The following is a 22,065-nucleotide window of genomic DNA, read 5'->3' on the forward strand; positions in this document are numbered from 1 at the left end:
TGCAGTTTATTGCATTTTCAGCATGAGTGTGACAACATATTTTAGGTAAAAATATACTGAGATAATTTCAAGATTCATCTAATTAAAGAATTTCTTTTGAAAATATGTTGATGGCTCTCTTAATTTTAATTGGGAAATGTTAATGGGTGCCCTAAGGGTATTGGTTTAGGAAATATTTAGAAAAATTTTATGGGAAAAGAAAAATGTAATTGATTTTTTTAACAGCTTTTTATATTTCCCATAAAAGTGGTATCAAAACTTTCCTAAAATGACCAATTAATAAATGTCCTAAGGGCACCCATTAACAGAACCCTTCTTTTTTTAATGAATTTTCAGTTGATGGCTTATTTATTGTAGATGTAAGGGGTTGCAACTAAGAATAAATTTTTTTAAAAATTTTGTTGTGCCTTTCTTTTCAGTCTTATTTTTCTTTCTTGTTATAATATGCAGAAATTTATTGACTTCGTGAAAAGTTCCTTTGTATCATTGCCAAATCAAACTGGACTTGGGTATCACTTGAGAGAAAGGTCCATCCCCTTTCCAGACAAAGGTCACCCCTCTTTGCTGCTTAATACAATATTATTATAGATGGTCTTGGAACTTCTCAACATGCTATAGCACTAACAGGAAAAAAATATTTCTTTGTGTCTCTCTCTTAAACAGTTCTTACACATCAAGCACTAGTTTTGTATATGCTTCATTTTATAAGACGTAATTAACTTCGGTTAGGAAATTGGCAGTTAGAGAAAAATGTGCTCTCTGAGAGGCCTGACTACCTCAAATTAGTCAGAAATATTGTTTTCGGTTATTTTTTACATTTGTCTTGGATCGGTATGGGTGGATTTTGCATTTTTTTATTGAGGAAGGGGGGAATTTTTTCTCCCTTAAGATTTTTGAATAGGGAAAGTATTTCATGCAATCAGTTTTTATGGGTAAGAATGCAGCACGTTGGTTAATGCATAGCTTGGAACACATTGTGATTGGGGTCAACCCCAAGCACTTTTTCACGCTCAAGGAAGGAGATGCTGCTTACACGTTGCAACGGGGTTCTAATTTGTTTGGCCAATATTTATCAGTGACAGAGCTCAAAGTAGGCGGGATGAGGAGATCTTTCATTATTCCTGCAGGCAAGGTACAACAAGGTTGGAGGGCCTTGGGATTGAATAAAGGAGAATGTTGGAACCTTCTCATTATGCGTTGGGTGGTCCAAAATTTTTACCATACAAGCCTAAGCAGTTTTCAGAGAATCATTCTTCTAGGTCCTTTGTTGAAACGATAAAAGCTCTTGTGTAGGCAAGGAAGCACTCACAACAGCCCTCCGTTAGAGAGAAGGAGAAGAATTGAGTAGTGGAGAATAAAGTGGAGCCTTTGAGAGACAAATCTTGTATAGAGGTGGTGGTTTTTGAAGCTCCAGCTGAAAACGCTATCTCGACAGCCATGGGTGGTGTGGAGTGTAGAAACCGTGGTATTAATGGGCAGAATAAGATTAAGGAGAAAATTTTGGAACGAAATAAATTCAGATTTCCTTTAAATAATTTAAATTCAAAAGATGTTGATTTTGGAATGGAGTGACAATTAGGAGGTCACGTTGGCTAGGGATTGTGGAAGTGAATGATTTTGGAAAGGGTATCTTGGGATTGTTATAAGTGTGATAAGCAAGCTGTTAATTGGGTAGCACGGGAGGCCAAATTTGCTCAAATTGATATTATGGGAATGGGCCCTTGGCCTTTGGAAGCCCATGCACCTCTATTGAGTAATTATAAGAGTTACTCAGGCCCAATTTTGACAAGCCCAAGTAACTTTGAGGCAGGCGACTGTTCCAAGCATACCTAGGCGGGAGTGGCTATGGCGGTCAGTTGAGTCCGAGTGGCGATGGATAAGGATGAGGAATCTGTGGGTTCGGAGGTAATGGTTACAATACATGAGTCTTCTGATTTTAAGGGGGTACATCACTCTTGTCCCACTATTATTGACTTGGTTGGAGATTTGGATAAATCATGGGGTAACTCCAAAGAGTGGATGTTACAATTGCATGATGGTTGGCAAATAGTGCTTCCTCTGTCTCTATATTGATCTCTAGAGAGCGTGTCGGATTACTCAGTCATGGAGGGAGAAGTTGTAACAGGTAATGATTCTCTTGTCAATGAAGGTCAGATGGTTAGTTGGGCAGATGAATGTGATGGGTTAGTAGATTCTTTGTCTGTTGTTATTGGGTTAAAGGATGAGATTTGGGAATTTGATGAGAGGTCGATGACTTGGGAGAGAGGTGGCGAGCCTCTAGTTGTGGTACTTTTGGCCATAGAAGTTCCCTTGGAGTTGGAGTATAGTTTTGTGAAGGAGTTTGGGTGTAAGGAGAATGTTGATAGCAATCAGTTATCACAATGGGTAACCAATCGGATTTAGGCTTTTAGAAAATCGGTGGGAACTTCATTGGAAGGTTTTGAGGAGCAAATTACAGGATTGTTGTTAGCTATAAAGGCCAGGAAAAAGAATAAACAGCATCATGTAGTAGGTGATCAAATGAAACAGGTCAAGTCGGGGCAAAAAGGTTAGCAGGAGTTGAAAAATTTATTGACCTCTATGAATGTTGAGTATGGTTCAACTAAACTAAGCAGTGCAAGGAAGGAGCAGGCTGTTATGTTTCATCAATGAATTTGAAGATTATTTCTTGGAATGTTAGAGGGTTGAATGAGTAGGATAAAAGGCTGCGGGTTAGAAATTTGGTTAGGAAATGGGGGCCAGATGTTGTTTTTCTTCAAGAAACTAAAATGGAGTTGATAACTAGAGTTGTGATTTGCAGTTTGTGGGGTGGTCAACATGTTGATTGGTCTTACTTAGGCTCTTATGGAGCTTCTAGAGGGGTGTTAATGACGTGGGACACACACACGTTGTGAATAAAGTGGAGGAAGCAATGGAGCGATTTTCAATTTCTTGCAAATTTACAAGTGTGTCAAATCAGTTTGTTTGGGCGTTTATTGGTGTTTATGGTCCTAATTCATTGAGAGATAGAAGGTTCTTATGGGAGGAATTATTTGATTTGAGCAGTTGGTGGAATGTTCCATGGTGTGTGGGTGGTGACTTTAATGTGGTTAGGTTTCCTTCTGAATGCTCTGGTTCTACTTCTTTTACTGCTGCTATGCGGGAATTCTCTAATTTTATTTCTAAGCAAGGCCTCTTTGATCTTCCGTTACAAGGGGGATCTTTCACTTGGTTGAATTCTTGCGAAGTTGCTTTGAAGGCTAGGCTGGACAGATTTTTGTTTTCTCCAGATTGAGAGGATAATTTTTCAACTATTTCTCAACGACGGATGTCTAGGTTGTTATTTGATCACTTTTCGATTGTCCTTGAGGGGTTTAGATTTGAGAATATGTGGCTTGCGGATGAGGGTTTCGTGGCGAATCTAAATTACACTCGGTTAATTGGGCTGAGGTTTGTAAGCCGTTGCAGGTTGGGGGGTTAGGTATTAGACGATTGAGGAGTTTTAATTTTGCCTTGTTAGGAAAATGGTTGTGGAGGTATGGTATAGAGATTGATGCTTTATGGAGGAGGGTTATAGAGGCGAAATATGGGAATGTTTGGGGTGGTGATTGCACAAAAAAGGTGACAAGTACTTATGGTGTTAGCTTGTGGAGATTCATTAGAAGTGGTTTGCTGAATTTTTCTGAACTCCTTTTGTATGATGTGGGGGATGGTACTAGAGTGAAGTTTTGGAAGCATGTGTGGTGTGGAGATCGTTTTCTCTAAGAGGCTTTTCCAAAACTTTATTGTATTAGTAGGACAAAGGATTCTTCATTAGCGGAGGTTATGTGTTGGTCTTGTGGGAGGATTCATTGAGATGCTAAATTTCATCGTCCACCACAAGATTGGGAACAAAAATCTTTTGATCTGTTTGTGGATATGGTCTACTCTTCGACTGCACAGGGGTTGGGTCTTGATAAGGTTTGTTGGAAGCCAACAAGGAGTAGAGGTTTCGAGGTTAGAGGATTCTATCTTCCCTTGGAGAATGACATGGCAATCGATGGTTCCTCCAAGGGTAGCTTTCTTTTCATGTTCTGCTTCCTTAGGTAAGATTTTAACAACAGATAACCTTCGCAAAAGACGTGTGCTAGTTCTTGATTGGTGCTATATGTGTAAAAGTTGTGGGGAGTTAGTGGATCATCTTCTGCTTCATTGTCCCATGGCTTGTGAGTTGTGGTCGTTGGTGTTCTGTTTGTTAGGAATCCATTGGGTTATGACTCACAAGGTTATTGAGTTGTTTGAGTCTTGGTAGGGTAAGTTTGGACAACATCGCAACTTAGATTTTTGGAGACTTGTGCCTCATTGCTTGTTATGATGTATTTGGTGTGAAAGGAATGCTAGAAGTTTTGAGGGATGTGAACGTTCTATGCCAGAGATTAAGTCCTTTTTTTTTTTGCACATTCTCCTTTATTGGAGTGTGGTTTTTTGTCATCTTTCTTGTTCTTCCCTTATTGTTTTACTTGATTGTTGTAATTTTGATTCCTGATTTGTTCCTCCATAGTACATTCCCAATATACTCGGGTTGGCTATTTTCTTTTATTTAATAAAATTTTACGGTACCTATCAAAAAAAAATTAACTTCGGTTAGTTCCCTAAATTTGGCTGTACATCTTCTGGCACCACAATGCATCGTAATGAAATTGGCCTAACATTTTTCCAATCACTCTTAACTTTAGTACTCATGGTGGATAAAATGCATATTGCCATATTACAAGAGAATGTGTTTCTAGAGGAAAAACTCATATTGCTTGTCACAAAAAAATTTATATCTAGAATTAGTAAAGGTTATAAAGCAAAGAGGCACCCACACTTTTTCCTGTGAACAGTTGCCATGCCCTTGAAAACACCTAAAACCTTTTCTAATCAATAAAGTTCTTGAAAATGTATAAAAGGGAAGCTGACAGGTAAACAAGTACATTGATATCAATGATTATAACCATAATGAAATTTTGAATCTCCCCTTCCCCTCCCCTAGGTGCCAAAACTTTCTTATAAAAAAAAAAGCAGATAAAGAAATTGCTTATGACACATTCAATGCAAAAGGGATTAGGCAGCTCACATCTTTTGTGAATTTTTAAACTATTGAACCCTTAAGTTTATATTTCTGAGTGAGTAGATTGGATCGGAGGACCTAACAAATTAATTTTTGTGCTTGTGTATGCTTTGAGATGTTTGGAATTCCATGAGGACAATGAAGCCATCAGTCATTAATGTTGCTCTCTCCCCCTCCCCTTTTCTCAAAAAGTAGACTTAGTAAATGGGTTCTTTGCAATATTTGGCAAATTGATAAGGCTTGATGAAATGGTGTAAGTTCCAGTGAAGCTCACATGAGATTCCAGTGTAATTGAGATATTGCTTGAAAGGGACGCATCTGCCACTTGAAAAAGGGACTAATATTGTTGAACATGGGATATGTATTTAGTTGTCTTGATTCATACTTATTTTAATTTTTAAATGTTAAAACACTGAAAACGTTCTTTGTTGTCACTTCTTAGTGCCATTTTCATATTTACATCATAGATTCTTTATCATCAATTTTGCTTCTCAATTATGTCACTGGTATTTATTAAAACTGCTGCAATCTTTCCCTGTTAAAACTATTAATAACCATACAGCATTATTTTTCACTCTCAATTGTGCTTTTAGTAGACACAATCATTAAATTACTTAATGCATTATCTATTTTATCCAGCATCTTGCCTGTTAATAAATTGCAGGTCTTGAAAGCAGATTCACTTCTAGTTTCTTTCTCAAGTCCATTATCATCTACCCAATAAAATCATGTGCAGGATTCAGTACAGAAAAGTGGCCTCTGAGCATATCTGGTATTGCTATTTGGACATTATAAGTATTACTTTTTTGATGAAGTATGTGTGATACATCATTAATTTCTTCATCTTAATACTAGGTTTGACTGACAGAGCTGTGATTTTATTAGTTTTGTTGTAGTATGGTAGCCATTTGTGGTTTGCACATTGCATGTTCTTGTGCTTGGATGAATATGTGACACGTCATTAATTTATTTGGGATACTAATGGAGCATTGTATACATCAAAGGTGAAATGCCAAATAACATATCAGTGATAATATGATTTTATTTCCAGTTGTATGTCAATTATATTTAAAGGTTATTTAAGGCCTACTAGGAATCACGCAGTTTGGAACTTCTGTTTAGATTAGCGACAACAGAAAATGCCATAGAAAATTGATTTTTACTTCCTTTGTTTTGTGCTTTTTCCCCTGGATAAATAAATAATTTCATTGGAAAGGAAAAGGGAAGCCTAAGCTCATGTTTAAAAACTTGTAAGGAGTGATCTAAAGCAAACATAAGTAATAGGTAGTCTAGAAGCAATTGCAGTTGAAATAGAGTAGGCTAGTTTATAAATAATTTCCTAAGTCAACTGGTAATTGTGAATGACTTCTCTAGCATGGATTTCCATGTGAAATGTAAACTTTTAAGGAAGTTTCCATGAAAGCTCTCTATTTATTTTCTTTCTCTTTATGTGTAATTCCGCTTCCCTCATTTTGTTGCTTCCATTCCATTCTAGAGGCACATGAATAGGTGGTTTTGCCAACATTTTCGGTGAGGCTATAACTCGATGAGATAGAATGTGATCCAAATTTTATATTTGTCTACAAGGTAATAGTGGAAAAGGGAAAAATCAAAAGGTTGTTTACTATCTTTACTGACTAATATCTATTTGACCTCATTCCAGAACTCTAAAGAGTATTAAATACTTTTCAGAATAGCCCTCAAAATCCTTCATGATTTGAAGTTGCAAGCGGCCTAGGATTTGACCTAATACAATAAATAAATAATATAGTTCTGCAGATTTATTCAGTCAGAATCTTATTTTATTTTAAAACCAAACGATTATTTAAATACAATTTCAGCAACTTCTTCCCATTCTTTTACAGGTGCAATGTCTCCTGATCACTACATGTGAATTTTATCTACAACTGTATACTTCCCTATGACATTGGACAAACCAAACTTTGCAACAATGAAATTAAACAATAGGAAAAATAAAGATAGAACCTAGGAGTTAGCACCTAAACTTGTTTGGAGTATGCATCAAGCAAGGAAAAACCAAATTCTAACACAGCATACTAAACCTTAATTCTAATTGACATTGGAAACTCTAATTTGCTAATTACAAAAATAACCTTGCTTCTGAAAATTAAAATACTAATAATCTAATAAACTACTAGGACCATTTACTAAAAAAAAAACCTACCACGAACAAGAATAAAAATATACATGGCCAATAAAAATACAATTGATTGGCAAAATAAAATAGAACTAAATTCAAATAAAAAATTTCTCTTCCTGCATCACTGTGTGTGTGTGTATGAGTACTCTGTTTGAGATGCAGGAAATTAAGTTTTTTTTTTTTAGTTATCTGAAATCTAAGTGGCATGTGTTCTCTGATACTCTTTGATAATATTTGATAGTTGTCTTGCATCAGATATTTCAAAATACTAATTATATATCTGTGAATTTTGAACAGGTCTGATATACGATCATGAGTGGCTTCTTAAAAGCCTAACTGGTGAAATTCTTACCCAAAAGAAGGTGAAATTTTTCTTTAAATAAGTAAACTTTTTTTTTTTTTGTTTATAGCAGGCTTTGTTTTAAATTTCTATGATGTTTCACAAGGGGGCTATGCATTAGTGACTAAAGACAACAGGAATTATGTCTTGTTTTTGAGGAAAATTTTATAGTCCAAATCTTCTGACAAGCCAACATTCTCTTAATTCTTAATTGCCTTAAACCTCCTTCAATGTATCTTAAGAATCATAATTGTTGACAACAATTATATTTATGCTGTAATAGTTGTTAATTTTTTTTATGTATTTGCTAAGAGTGTCTTAGGGAGGTTCTTTCACTATTTTGTTATGGAAAGCTAGCAAATTGACAAAAAAGAGATCACTTAAAATTTATTTCTACGTTTTGGGGGGTAAGCTTAGAAAAAATCTGAGTCAGAGAAATGACATGACCCCCCCCCCCCCCCACCACATTCTTGGGTCTTTATGATCTATGTACTGAATTTGTTGTTAGGTCTTCCTGTTCCATCAATAGGTTTGTCTTTTGTTTCCCAAGATTATTATGCCATAGCTATTACACTTAAGTTCATTTTTTTATTTTATAAGTAATAATGATATATATTGAAGAACACTACCTTATGCAAAAAAACATAAGACAGAGAGAAAATACAAGAAAGAACAAAGAAAAGAAAGATACTAGTGACACAAGAGAGAACTAAGAAAACTAGGGAGAGAATCACAGGTGAGTCCCCAAGCCCTAGACCAGTCAAACAGAGAACCACTAAAGGAAGCCAATAGTTGGTCATCCGAACTATCCAAATCCTCAAAAGTCCTCTTGTTTCGCTCCCTCCAAAGACACCGCATTAAGCATAAAGGAGCTAAATTCCAAATGCTAGACAAGTGTTTTCCAAGCCAATTCCACCAACCAAAAAGAGTACTTGCAACCGATCTTGGCAAGACCCAAGAGATCCCAAAAGATCTAAACACCAAACTCCATGATCTAAACACCGATCATGGAGAGGCTGTATTTCATCTTTATGCTTATTCCACTTATCTGCTAAAATTATTGACCTAGTTTTAGACGAAAGATTTTATTTTTGTTTGATATTGTATCTGGGTTGAGTTTGTTTCTACATATTCTTTCCATTTTTGGAGTGTTTAGTAGCCATACTCTTACTCATTTCTTGTCATGTCGACATGGGTATGTGAGGGTAAAGTTAAAGGTCTGGGTAACATAAATTATGCTATTATGTATGTAAGTGTTATGTGGGAATAACTGTCATTTGACATGTGTCAATTACTTAAATAAACAGATAATGATTTGTTAGATAAACATATCATCATTCTTCATTCTTCATTGTTTAATATTTTAATTTTTAATTGGAATGACTTGATTTTGTAGCTGCCTGAAATGTGCCTTATCAGTACTTCCATTGACCTCCATCGGGGAATAATGTTCGTTGAGTCACCACGTTGCAAAGAGGGACTGCAGATCAACCTTAAATCAGACTTACAAAGTGGTGGTAGAGAAGAAGTTGATTTATGTGGCCAGAGGTGAGATAAGGTATCCATGCTAATTATCTTCATTCAGCTATCAAAGAAAAATAAAATCTTTCCTTGGGTTGGTCAGAAATAAAACTGATTTAAATTGGTTGGACTATTTTTTTTTTTGATAAGTAAGAAAAGAATATTATTAATAAAAAGTAGCAAAAAAACACAAAGGGTTCACGGTAGTGAACAAAGGAAAAAGAACTAAAAAGACAGGAGCAGTCCCTAATCTATTCTAATAGATGAAAGAAAATCCAAAAGGGTAGAACAATCCGAATAACCCCAACATCTAGACCAATCAAAGAGTGTCCGCTGGCAAAACTCTAATAACTGAACCACAGTTTTCTCCTCATCCTCAAAAGACCGCCGATTCCGTTCAGCCCAAATAGTTCACATTAAACAACCTGGAACCAATCCCAAATATCAGAGCTATGCTTCCCAAGCCAATGATACCAGCAAAATAATAAGTCCACAACTGAACCTGGCATGACCCATTCGATCTCAAACAACCGAAGCATATACATCCACAAAGAATGAGCTATTGGACAGAACAGTAACAGGTGGTCCACAGATTCCGCGTTGCTACAACACAAACAACAACGATTTGCCAAAGGGCGACCATGAAGCATAAGATTATCCAAAGTTAGAATCTGCCCATGGGCTGCAGTCCACATAAAAAAAGCCACTATCATTCCTGCCTATACCAGTTAGCATAAGATAAGGGTCATAACTCAAGCGACAATAATGTTGATGAGGATGATGACAACTATGAACAATATGTCTATGGAACCATTGCTGAAAAATAAGTTGGCAACAATACCTAGCATAGGATTAATGATATGTTAGGCAACTTGGAATAAACATGAAAAGCTTGGTCACTTTTTTGATTTCCTGTTTGCGGTAACCTCAAATATTGCGCATCTAGATATTAGTAAGTTTTACTATTGTGAGAGATATCTAGTTTTACACACACATACACACACATACACACACAAAAGTAAGTAACCAGCATGTGCTTTGTTACCAATTTATACATTTGACAACATTATTTAAGAAATGATTTTTAATGGCTTAAATTGCGATTTTTTTTTTCCAAATAACCTTAAATATCAAAGAATTTAGTTAGTTGTCACATTTCAAAATAATGCAGGAAACTAGCATCTCGAGTGCCTAAAACTCGAGTTTCTAATTCTCGATTTGTTAGTGACCGCATCTGATGTGGAAAAAAATCCACGTGGAACTCAAGTTTTTAAGATTTGAGTTTCACCATTTTATTTTCCTTCATCTTCAGACCCAGCATTCTGCATTCCTTCTTCTTCCTCGCGTTCTTCTTTGTGCAGATTTGAAGGTCCAATCGTTCAATCAGATCTCCAGCGTTCTTCGTTCTTCCTCTGTTCATCATTCCTCTTCAGATCTGTTCATTGTCTCCGATTGAACGATTGAACCTAGCATTCTGCATTCCTTCTTCTTCCTTGCGTTCTTCAGACCTAGCATTCTTCTTCCTGCAGATTTGAAGGTCCAATCATTCAATCGGATCTCCAGCGTTCTTCGTTCCTCTTTAGATCTGTTCTTCGTCAGATTGTTCTTCCTGTTCTTCTTCAGGTCTGCGTTCAATTGTCCAATCGGAGTTCCAGCACTCTTCGTTCTTTGTTCTTCGTTCTTCCTCTGTTCATCGTTCAGGTCTGTTTTTCTTCAAGTACCAAAATCAAGTCTCAGAGACTTGGTTTTGCTTTTTAGAACTCGAGTTTATAAGACTCGAGATCTATCTGGCATCATATTTCTAACTCACCAAGTGGGAATTGAGTCTTTAACTATCGAGTTTTAGACTGAAATCAAGTCTATGAAACTCGAGATGTTAGTTTGCAATTTTCTTCCAACCGCATGTTGACTTATGATATACTTTCTCCTCACTATGCTAGTCTGCAAATTCCCTCCTTAAATTGCCAGTTGTACCTAACCTGACTAGGTCTTTTAAAGGACAGTGATGATTTCCTGATAATCCTAGTCAAGAGAAAGGCTTCTTGAGTGAGCTGGTTTGAGTTCTGTATTTGAGCCAATTTGAAAATGTCTACCACATTAAAATAACAAAGTCCAAAACTAATCCTAGTTTTTCTCTACTATTTTCTTTTTACTTTTATTACAACTAGTTTTTAACCCATGCAAATGCACGGGATTTTTATTAAATTTTTTTTTTATAATTTTGTTATTGTATTTTTATAGCATCTCAAAAGTATTTTTCTTTCTTATTTAACATCATCAAAAGTAAATCAAATCATACTTCATCTTAGTAACATATTTTTTTTTTTGATAAGTAAGAAGAAAATATTATTAATAAGCTGGGATGCACGGACGCGGCTCCCAGGCCGGCGTACCCGCGTCCGACGCGGCGGGACGCGGCGACGCGGGAGGGACGCCGCAGACCGCGCGTCCGTCCCGCGTCGTGCCGCGTCGCGCCACGTGGCGGATCCCGACTCGGGCCGACGCGGGTCGACGCGGCCAAAGTCGGCGCCGACGCGGCCGAAATCGGTGCCGACTCGGTCCGTATCAGCCTGTATCGGCCGAAACGGCCGAGTCAGGCCGAAATTCAAAAAAAAAAAAAAAAAAAAAAAGGTGCAAACGCACCGTTTATAAATTATTAGTAAAATATTTGTTTATAAATATTTGGTTAAATATTTGTTTATAAATATTTGTTTATAAATATTTGGTTAAATATTAGTTTATAAATATTTGGTTAAATATTTGGTTAAATATTTGTTTATAAATATTTGTTTATAAATATTTGGTTAAGTATTAGTAAAATATTTGTTTATAAATATTAGTAAAATATTTGTTTATAAATTATTAGTAAAATATTTGTTTATATAATGTGAAAAAGTAAAAGTATGCTTAGCAATATATTAAACATATATTATAAAAATATTTTTAATAATTTTTTAATCGCCGAGTCCTGCCGCACCCGCACCCACCTTTTTCAAAAATTGCCGAGTCCCGCACCCGCACCCGCACCCGAGTCCCGAAACGCACCCGTGCTTCATAGTTAATAAGCGAAAAGCATTAAAATACAAAGGGTTCACGGTAGTGAACAAAAAGACACAAACAGCCACTAAGAAAAACTAAGAAAAGCTAATAGACGAAAGGAATTCCATAAGGGTAAAACAATCCGAAAAACCCCAACACCAAGACCAATCAAAGAGGGTCCGTTGGCACAAATCTACTAACTGAACCACAGTTTTCCCTTTATTCTCAAAAGAACGCCGATTCCGTTCAGTCCAAATAATCCACAGTAAACAGCTTGGAACTAGATTCCAAATATCGGAGCTATGCTTCCTAAGCCAATGGTACCAACAAAATAATAAGTCCGCTACTGAACCTGGCATGACCCACTCGATCCCAAACAACTGAAGCATATGAGTCCACAAAGAATGAGCTATCGGACAGAAAAGTAATAGGTGATTCACAGATTCCTCATTACAACAGCATATACAACAACGATTCACCAAAGGGCGACCACGAAGCATAAGGTTATCCAAGGTAAGGATTTGACCATGAGCTGCTGTCCACATAAAAAATGCCACCCTTTTAGGAACCTTGACTTTCCAAATGCCCTTCCAAGGGAAAGTGGAAGGAGTTGCATTTCGAATTTTATGATAAAAAGACCGAGTGTCAAACTTCCCATTTCCATTAAGACCCCAATGAAGCCTGTCACCCCCATTACCCCTAGGGATCCGGGTTTGGATGAGATGAAGAAGGGAATAAGAAGCCGCTAACTCCCAATCATTGAAATCCCTAAAAAAGCTTAAACTCCACACTTTGTCGTTATCACCCACTAAAGGGCTTAACACTTCAGAAACAAAAGCTTCTTTATTAGCAGAACACAAATATAACTGGGGATAAAGAATTTTAAGAGGGGCATCTCCAGTCCATTTGTCATGCCAAAAAAGAATACGGGAACCATTCCCCACTACAAAAGACAAATGCTTAGCAAAACTTTCCCACCCTTCACTAATACTCCGCCATAAACCACAACCATGAGCCCTTCTGCAAACTCTAGAGCACCAACCCCCTTTCCCCTCCCCATGTTTCATGGCTATGACCCTCCGCCATAGATGAGTGATTTCATGGCCATACCTCCAAAACCATTTCCCTAATAGGGCCTGATTAAAATACACCAAATTCCGAATTCCTAGACCTCCCAACTCGTGCGGAAGGCATACCTTTTCCCAAGCCACCAAAGGATATTTGAAACACTCAACTGAAGAACCCCATAAAAAATTCCTCTGAATACATTCCAATCTAGTCGCCACAGCTTTAGGGATAGTAAAAAGGGAAAGGTAATAAGTCGGAAGGCTTGAAAGGGTACTTTTCAACAATGTGAGTCTACCACCCTTTGACAGGTAAAGCCTCTTCCAGCCTGAAAGCTTCTTTTCCAAACTCTCAAGAATCGGATTCCAGATAGCAGCTGTCTTATACAAAGAACCCAGTGGCATACCCAAGTAAATCATAGGCAAACTGCCCACCCTGTACTGAAGAATATTAGCCAATGACTGGATGTTGCTCACCTCCCCAATAGGGACCATCTCACTTTTCCCCACATTCACCTTCAATCCAGTAAAAGCTTGAAAACAGGTCAAAACCAGCCTAATGGAAAAGATTTGCTCTCTTGAAGCATCGCAAAAAAGAATAGTATCATCAGCAAATAAAATGTGAGAAATACGAATACCAGTATGATTATTTGGACCCACATGAAAACCCTGAATGAGACCACCTTCCTCAGTTTTCTTCAGGATACGACTTAAAACCTCAATGATCAAAAGAAAGAGGGAGGAGACAATGGGTCTCCTTGTCTTAGACCTCTAGAGCTACCAAAGAAACCAGTAGGAGATCCATTAACCAAAACTGAGAATCGATCGGTAGTGATACAAGTCTTCAGCCAACTCCTCCATCTACCCCCAAAACCCATCCTCTCTAACAGATAAAACAAGGAGTCCCAATTCACATGATCATAAGCTTTCTCGATATCTAACTTACAAACCACCCCTGGAGCACGACACTTCAGTCTACTGTCCAAACATTCGTTAGCAATAAGCACTGAGTCCAAAATCTGCCTACCACCAACAAAAGAATTCTGCGACTCCGAAATGAGTTTATCCAACACCAACCTCAATCTGTTAGCCAAAACTTTAGACAATAGCTTATACACACTGCCCACTAAGCTGATAGGCCGAAAATCTTTGATATTCAAGGCATTATTCTGTTTGGGAATCAAAGAAAGAAAAAAAGCATTCAGAGACCATTCAAACTCTGAGCTTCTATGAAAATGATCAAAAGAAGCCATAACATTTGATTCCACTACATTCCAGCATTTTTGGAAAAATGTCATAGTGAAACCGTCAGGACCTGGGGCTTTACCGCCCTCCATCTCTTGAAGAACCTTAACTACTTCCTCCTTAGAAAAATCCCTCTCTAGAATAAGCCTCTCATCCTCCTCAATACAAGCAAACTCTAAGCCGTCCATAGAAGGGCGCTAAGTATCTGACTCAGAGTACAAACTTTGATAAAACTGAACCACCTTAGACCGCACCACTTTCTCATCCTCATAAAGAACACCATCCACCTTTATACCCCGAATATGGTTAGTTCTTCTATGGGAATTAGCAACCCGATGGAAAAAACGAGTATTATTGTCCCCCTCCTTCACAAATAATATCCGGGACTTTTGTCTCCAAGAGATCTCCTCCAAAGAAGCAAGATGTGCAACCTCACTTTTAATCTGACATCGCCTAGTTTGATCCTCCTGAGAAAGGCCTAACAAGTCCTCCCTAGCATCCAAACCCAACAGTTCAGATAAAAGACATTTCTTCCTAAAGACCAAATCCCCGAATTCCTCCTTATTCCACTTTTTCAAATCTTCTTTTAGAGCTTTTAATTTTCGAGCCAGAATAAAGCTTGGAGAACCCACAAAGCAATACCCATTCCACCATTGCCGAATCCTCTCTACAAAACCCTCTTCTTTCAACCACATATTCTCAAACTTAAAGGCACTACGACCTTTATTAACACTACCGGCCACCACCAATAGAGGGCAATGGTCAGAAACAACACGAGGGAGAACCCTTTGAGACACATTCCCAAAATGATCTACCCAATCCACCGATGCCAAGGTTCTATCGATTCTTGACATACATTCTATCCCTGAATCTCTAAACCAAGTATATTAACACACTTTAAATAAGGGGAAAAAATTAAACTTATAGTAGTGGAAAAACAAATACCTTTCTTCAAAACATCATACAAATTTAGATTTATAGCTCAAAATAACATTTATAATCTAAAATAAACCAAAAGTCAAATAGTTTAACCCCTTGTTTATGGACTTCCTTTCTCTCTTAAAAGTCTTATCGGTCCAATGTTGTGAGCATGCAAGCCATCGATGATCTTTTTGCATACCTGGACATATCAGAAGTTTCAAAAAAAAAATATGTTAAATTGATTCCAAACGAATAACACATACAAATGCAAAATTAGTTCTACCATCTAAAATCTAAATCACATGAATCAGTGTTAGATAGGTTATCATTTCTTTTTCCTTTAAACCCGTCTAGTAAAAATCTCTAAATCGAAAAAAAAAAAAAAAAAAAAAATCTTTTTATGGTAAGCATTAAATGTAGCTTGTAATCATTTTCTTGCCCACTTATCCAATCTGACAATAGGTAAATTATCACGTTTTATATTTCCCAAATATCATTATGATTTTAATTGCCTCATTTGCAACAAACAAATGTCCCAACACCCCCAACAAACCAATGTCCTAACACCCAAACACAAACCCACAACTACCCAAAATATACCAACCACAAACCAACATAAATTCATTGGAAAAATGTTTAAAATAATACTCTAATAATAATAGTCAAAGAAAAACTCACCTTTGGACTATAACCGGCTTAAGTAACATCTAGGATTGTTTTGGGGAGGGGGGGAGAGCCAAGAGATGGAGAGTGTGGTGGTAGGCAGTCTTAAGATTTCTCTCTCTCTCTCTCTCTAAATGTCTGCCTTAAGGGGTTTCTCTTTGCAATCTTGGTGGTAAGAAGGTGGCAGGAAACTGGACGTTGGTAGAAAGCTGACTCAACAGTGGTGGTGGCACTATATCCACAACTATCTCAAATAATATCATGGTCCCTCTGCAGCCAAGGCTTCCACGACTTCAAAGCTGTTAGGAAATACAATTTTCTGGCTCATTGGAATTCAGCCAGATATGCCAATGAGCTTAAGGAACAAAACAATAATTATTAGAATAATATTGTACCTATTCTGTATAAAAGAAGTACATATATAGAGCATCTTTGTAGTTTTTTTTTTTTTAATGTAAACTATCAGAAAATTTTGATTATGATTGAATGTATTCTATAGTGTGAACCTCAAAGAATAGGAGGTGCCCTCCAACCGAACATGGTCTACTAAATGAATTACATGCAAACCTGCAAACTTAATAACAACCACTCATTGTTAGTTTTGTTAATACAATTCACACACCAGCAACCATAAAAGTACAATAACAAAACACATTGTCCGCAATTGTCTGCCATTAAAACAAAAGTTTAAAGTACCTAATCCTGGTTATTATGCAAATAGAGTGAAAGGCAATAAAAAATTTTAATAGAAAATATGAAAGAAAAGCCAATTGGCAGTAACAAAAACTTATTCTAAAAGAGAACCAAGTAATAGCATTAAAGAGGGGGCTGACAAACAAACATTTACCACCTCCAAGACTTTTACTATATTAAACAAAAATGAAACACAACTTCTCCCATAAATCTAAGTTGCATTTCTTTCCATTCGAGTTTCACTGATTTTTTGCAAATAAATTTTGGCTCTAGGGATTATTTTTTCTATTAATGAAGCAGTCCTATCGAGTAAGTTCTCTGCTAATCTTCCTTTTGAAGATAAATATATTCCTTTCTCAAAAGATAGATTTGTGTTAACTCTCACAATTAGTCTTAAACCACATCCACTTAAAGCAAAGTAGCCACAAAAGGTAAAAAATCAATCCTCTTGGGACTTGGGAATATGGATATTAGTATTACACATTTGTGGTGTATGATTAGAATACAAATTGATCACAAAGTTTCATAATTTAAATACATATCTTACACAGTCATGAAGCCATATTTAAGGTAAGACATTTTTTTTTTTTTTTCTATATTACCAAGATTGTACCATCAAAGTGAATAGTGCAAATGAGAAATAATATAGGCTCAGATGATGCATGTGATGTCTTAAAACTCGGAATTCAAAGTACCATGAATGAAAAGTGAAATAGTTATAGTGTGGAATTATGGCCATTAGATAAACTCAAATAGACAATTAGTTATCATGCAGTCTAAACCTAAGAGAATGCATCAATCCATTTTTCTAAAACACATTAAAACACAAATGTACAACTGCAAACTTCCCCAATAATGGTGAATTTAATGGCTGTCTCTAAGAGAATACGTCAATCTCAAATCAATATTTTTTTCAAACACATTTAAAGTTAAAACACATACATGTACAATCTGCAAAATTCCAGATTTAAGTTTAAGTGTTAACATGTTCAGGTTTAAATATTTGTCTAATTTCACCTATTTGAAGGCTAAATCGGCTCCAATGAAAAATGTTGTTTACGAATTGTCAAAAATTTACACATAAGATCATTATAATATGAAAAATATAAATATTAAGAACTAATATATTACAGTAATCATAACATGCTTTTATATTTGGTTTAAGTGGACTTTTATTTTTGGTTTTGGAGACGGATAAGAAATGGTGGTTTTGGGACGTTGAAGATGCAGATTTGTGTAAGGATTTTTGTGGGTACGATTTAATTTTGGATCCGAAACACAAAGATATAATTCTTGAAGCAGATTGGCATCAGTGGAGGAAGAGGCAAAGAAGAAGAAAAGGTTTATTGGGAGAGGGTAGGTTTTGGGTTTTATGTGTAAATCGGGCTTTCAATTTTCAAATGTTGTAATGATCTGGATTTTGGTTGGATTAAACTGTAAGCATGGCAGAATCAATGCAAAGTTCATCGTCTTTCTCTGTTTTGAAAATATATTTCTGAAACTAGTATTGAAAATTTCTTTTAGTCTTTATACATCCTTTTCATCATGTTTAGCTCCCAAGGTTGCAACTAATTGTTATTTGTTGGTTAGATATGAAGCCCAGGGTTATACCAATGAAGTCAACAATTGGTTTAGCCTTGCCATTGGTCGAACTTGCTGTTTGCTACGGTATTCAATGTCCAATGATTACTTGCTCTTGAATAAGTGTAAAAATGGGGGAATGCGTAGAGATATGCAGAGCAGAGTGACTTTTGCCAATGAAGCTCAGTTCTTATTAATATCTGAGGAGAGCGTATCTGACCTCAATAACAGAATAAGCTCAAGTATGTCCTTGTACTGTGTTCACTTATGAATAAGTTACTGAAATTTGTTAATTTCCAGTTCTGTTTGAAAATGCTACTTTCTTTTTAGGCTACACATTTGGTACTCAAAATATATTTGAAGATGTGTAATAATACTTGGACCTTCCCTTAGCAATATTATGTCAGTTGTTTAATTAAAAAACACTGCACCTTGACCTTTATAGAGCATCAAACGTCTTAATATAATTAAAAGGTATACCAATACCTTAATTGTTGGTTAGGACCCAGCCAAGAGGTCAGTTATTGAGGGCTTGTTTTAGTCAAAAGTTGGCTTACCAGAAAACATATTTTGATGCAGTGAAACAAGTTTTATATTAGCCAAGTTCACATCATTCCTTTAAAGTAAATAAAATAAGATAAATATAAATATTTGAGCCATAGAAATTTTTTTCATAGCTGGACTGTTTTCCCCTTTGGCTATCATTCCAAGTTTTGTACATATGGTGGTTGGGAATCTTTTTGAATTGTATGTAAACGATTAATTTATTGTAGCAGATGTACAGAAGGGCGCTTTTGAAATGCCAGTTCAAATCAATCCAATGAGATTTCGACCTAACCTTGTCATATCTGGAGGCGAACCATATGTGGAAGATGAATGGAGAAATCTTAAAATTGGAAATAAGTATTTTACGGTAAGTTCTCCTAACTTTGAATAGGAATAATAGTGGCTTTTATACTGTGTCAGACAGAGAAGAACAAGAATAGATTATTTTTTACATTACAAGACTGTAACCTCATGATGATGTACATCTCTAGAGCTGTGGTGGCATCTTCCAAAACTTATTCACCTATCACTTTTTTAATTCTTACTGCAGACATCATCACAAAATGTTTACATCTCTTTCAACTGTTATTGTAGATTTGCTGGAATTCTACCATAACCTTTTGACTTCATAATATTTGTTGCATACATCACTGCACAAGATGATACAATCCACTCCTATTGGTTGATGCCCTCATTGTTACAAATTTATGTGAAGCCTTTCAAATGTTATTTGTAGATTATATTACGTCCTGAATTTCTCATTCTTCTAGCAGGAATACAGGCAATGATCGAGGAAGTGTAGATGGTCCTTTTGGTGTTGATTCTTTGAACACTTAATGCATTGACTGTATAAAACCAAGTTTTTGTTACTATAAAACCATTTACTCTCTAGGGGTGGGTCCAGAGGGCCTTACCTTGCTGAGGTTACACATCATAAAAAAGAAAAAAGCCATTTAATGTGCCATAAGGGAAAAATAAATAAATAAATTTAATGCCGACTATATATCATAATTTCTTAAAAGAATATTGAAACTTTATACAGCCAAAATAATTGCATTTAAAATCGAATATACCTTGGTGGCCAAAAAAAATATCTGCATGCACACTGTGTGTGCACTTTTTTGGATAGATCAACTTTACATGGTCATCTCTACTTTCTTTTTCAGTCATTGGGTGGATGCAACCGTTGCCAGATGATCAATGTTGTTCACACAGCTGGAGGAGTGCAGAAGTCAAATGAACCTTTGGCTACTTTAGCATCATATAGAAGATCGAAGGTCAGCCAAAATAGACTTATTTGAAATTTGATACTTTGTTGATTGATTCTGTTGTTAGTGTATGTAACATTGAACTTACATGGAATCAGGGGAAAATTTTATTTGGGATACTTCTGAGATTACATGAGACTGACAATGAAGTAGAGCAGGAAACTGATTCTTGGCTTCAAGTAGGACAAGAAGTACATCCAAATCCCTTTTAGCTTTGAGGAATAAGCATGAAAAGTGTTATCTTTACATCAGGACAATGGAATTAGAGATCTGTTTCTGGCACTTTATAAAGCATACACAAATATCTTTTATTTCTACTAACAAATCTCCCAAAATCAAGGTACCCAGAAAAGTGCAATTACAACTTATTGGACCTCTACAGAATTTTTTCAGATAATACTCATTCTTTCTTAAGCAAGTTGCAGCCTCCCAGAAGAATGGGATAACAAATAATTCTGTGAAATTCCACAGTTCAAGAGCGGCTATAGTTTCATATATGTTTGTACCATAATTCTTCTTGTTTTTGATTGATCCTGTATTATCAAATAAAATAAGTTTGTAAGTTAATCCATGGATGCTCCAATTTTCATTGAGCTTTTATATGTGGAAGGATCCCTCACCCCTCTTTATAGTATGATTTGAACCATTACAGCCAAATTTTTTTGGCAGGCTTCCTTGTACTGAAAAATGATGACAACAGTTATAATTATTATTGATCAAATAAAATTAATTATTTTCTGTAATTTCTGGTCTAATTAGAGGAAATTCAATACCTTTCATCTGACTGCAAAAGCTTGCTGTATTGATGTAATTGACAGCCTAGAGCTTCCTTTCATCCATTTCTTGAGACATTTTGAACTATCAGACATATTTTATTACTGATTGTGTTTTATCAGTTCGGCCTTCTAAATGGTAACTCTTTCAATAACTTAGTGAAAGGTGAAAACTTTGAGATTATCTTTCATGCCATAATCAATAGTAATATAAATTTTTTTTTAAGTTTTAAAATAAATTGAAAATCTGGATAGTAAATTGGTGTCATCTTTCTATTTATTAAATCTATCCCTATTTAATTGTAGAATTAGAAAAAAAAAAAAAAAAAAAAAAAAAAAAAAAAAAAAAAAAAAAAAAAAAAAAAAAAAAAAAAAACAAAAACAACAACAACAACAACAACAACAAAAAAATTAAGAGTTTAAAATGGTAATGTTAACTGATGCTTCCTGCAAACTACTCTCACTACAATTCAATTTCCCAGTGCTAATTAGATCTTTACGCCTCTGTTATTTTTTCTATTTTATGATGTTTCCTACTGCAGTGTAGTATCATATTTCCTGTTGTGTTGGTTTGCCTTTCCTCCATTGCCATAATTGAAACAATGACATTGTTATAGCATTACAGGTATCAACATTGACCAAGCTTTGTTGTTGGTATTTCTGATAAAAGATGTCATTGGTTGTTATCAAGAAGGGAAACTATTAAAAAATTCTAATAGTTTTCTTTATATGATAATTGCTTATATATATATATATATATATATAAAGAAACTTATATTTGGACCTTTCGGAAGCAATATTAATTAATGGTCTCAAGTAAAGTGAAAATGTAAGGGATATTTTCTTTGATGTATGAGTGGCAAGCTAAGATGGTTGATATATATATCTGTTAAGTTTTGTCTAAAATTGAAAAGAACTAGGACTATTCCAAGTGTTATAACGTCTGAGTTTAACAAGTGTTGGGTAATTAACGAGGTCATCACATTACAACATTTACTCATTTTTCAATTGGTAACTTTATCCCATTTATGCTTGAAGAGATGTCTCTTCACTCTTGCAAAAGGGTGTCAAGAAAGAGAAACGCTAAAACTATAATTTTTGTTACAATTTGCTCACGTGACAAGTTGTGAGTGATGGAGTTATGAACCCTCTATAGTGTTCAAGGGTATGATCAACACC

At 35.7% G+C, this 22,065-nt stretch overlaps 1 protein-coding gene across 4 annotated transcripts in view; it reads left to right on the forward strand.

Annotated features, from left to right (window-relative positions):
- Nucleotides 1–20,856, forward strand: part of LOC126720689 (molybdenum cofactor sulfurase) — a 36,210-nt gene extending 15,354 nt beyond the window's left edge. The window contains exons 15-22 of one of the 4 annotated variants that reach the window (XM_050423438.1): nt 451–550; nt 5,736–5,843; nt 7,530–7,594; nt 8,969–9,120; nt 18,309–18,541; nt 19,073–19,212; nt 20,012–20,122; nt 20,212–20,856. In XM_050423438.1, the coding sequence (XP_050279395.1) occupies nt 451–550; nt 5,736–5,843; nt 7,530–7,594; nt 8,969–9,120; nt 18,309–18,541; nt 19,073–19,212; nt 20,012–20,122; nt 20,212–20,325 (1,023 nt within the window). In that variant the 3' untranslated portion in view covers nt 20,326–20,856. Of the gene's footprint in view, nt 1–450; nt 551–5,735; nt 5,844–7,529; nt 7,595–8,968; nt 9,121–10,454; nt 11,247–18,308; nt 18,542–19,072; nt 19,213–19,618; nt 19,857–20,011; nt 20,123–20,211 lie in introns of those variants that run through there. The other 3 variants (XM_050423439.1, XM_050423440.1, XM_050423441.1) reach the window with 3 other exon arrangements.
- Nucleotides 20,857–22,065: the final 1,209 nt, after the last annotated feature.

This window comes from Quercus robur, chromosome 4, assembly GCF_932294415.1.
Source record: "Quercus robur chromosome 4, dhQueRobu3.1, whole genome shotgun sequence".
NCBI lineage: Eukaryota > Viridiplantae > Streptophyta > Magnoliopsida > Fagales > Fagaceae > Quercus > Quercus robur.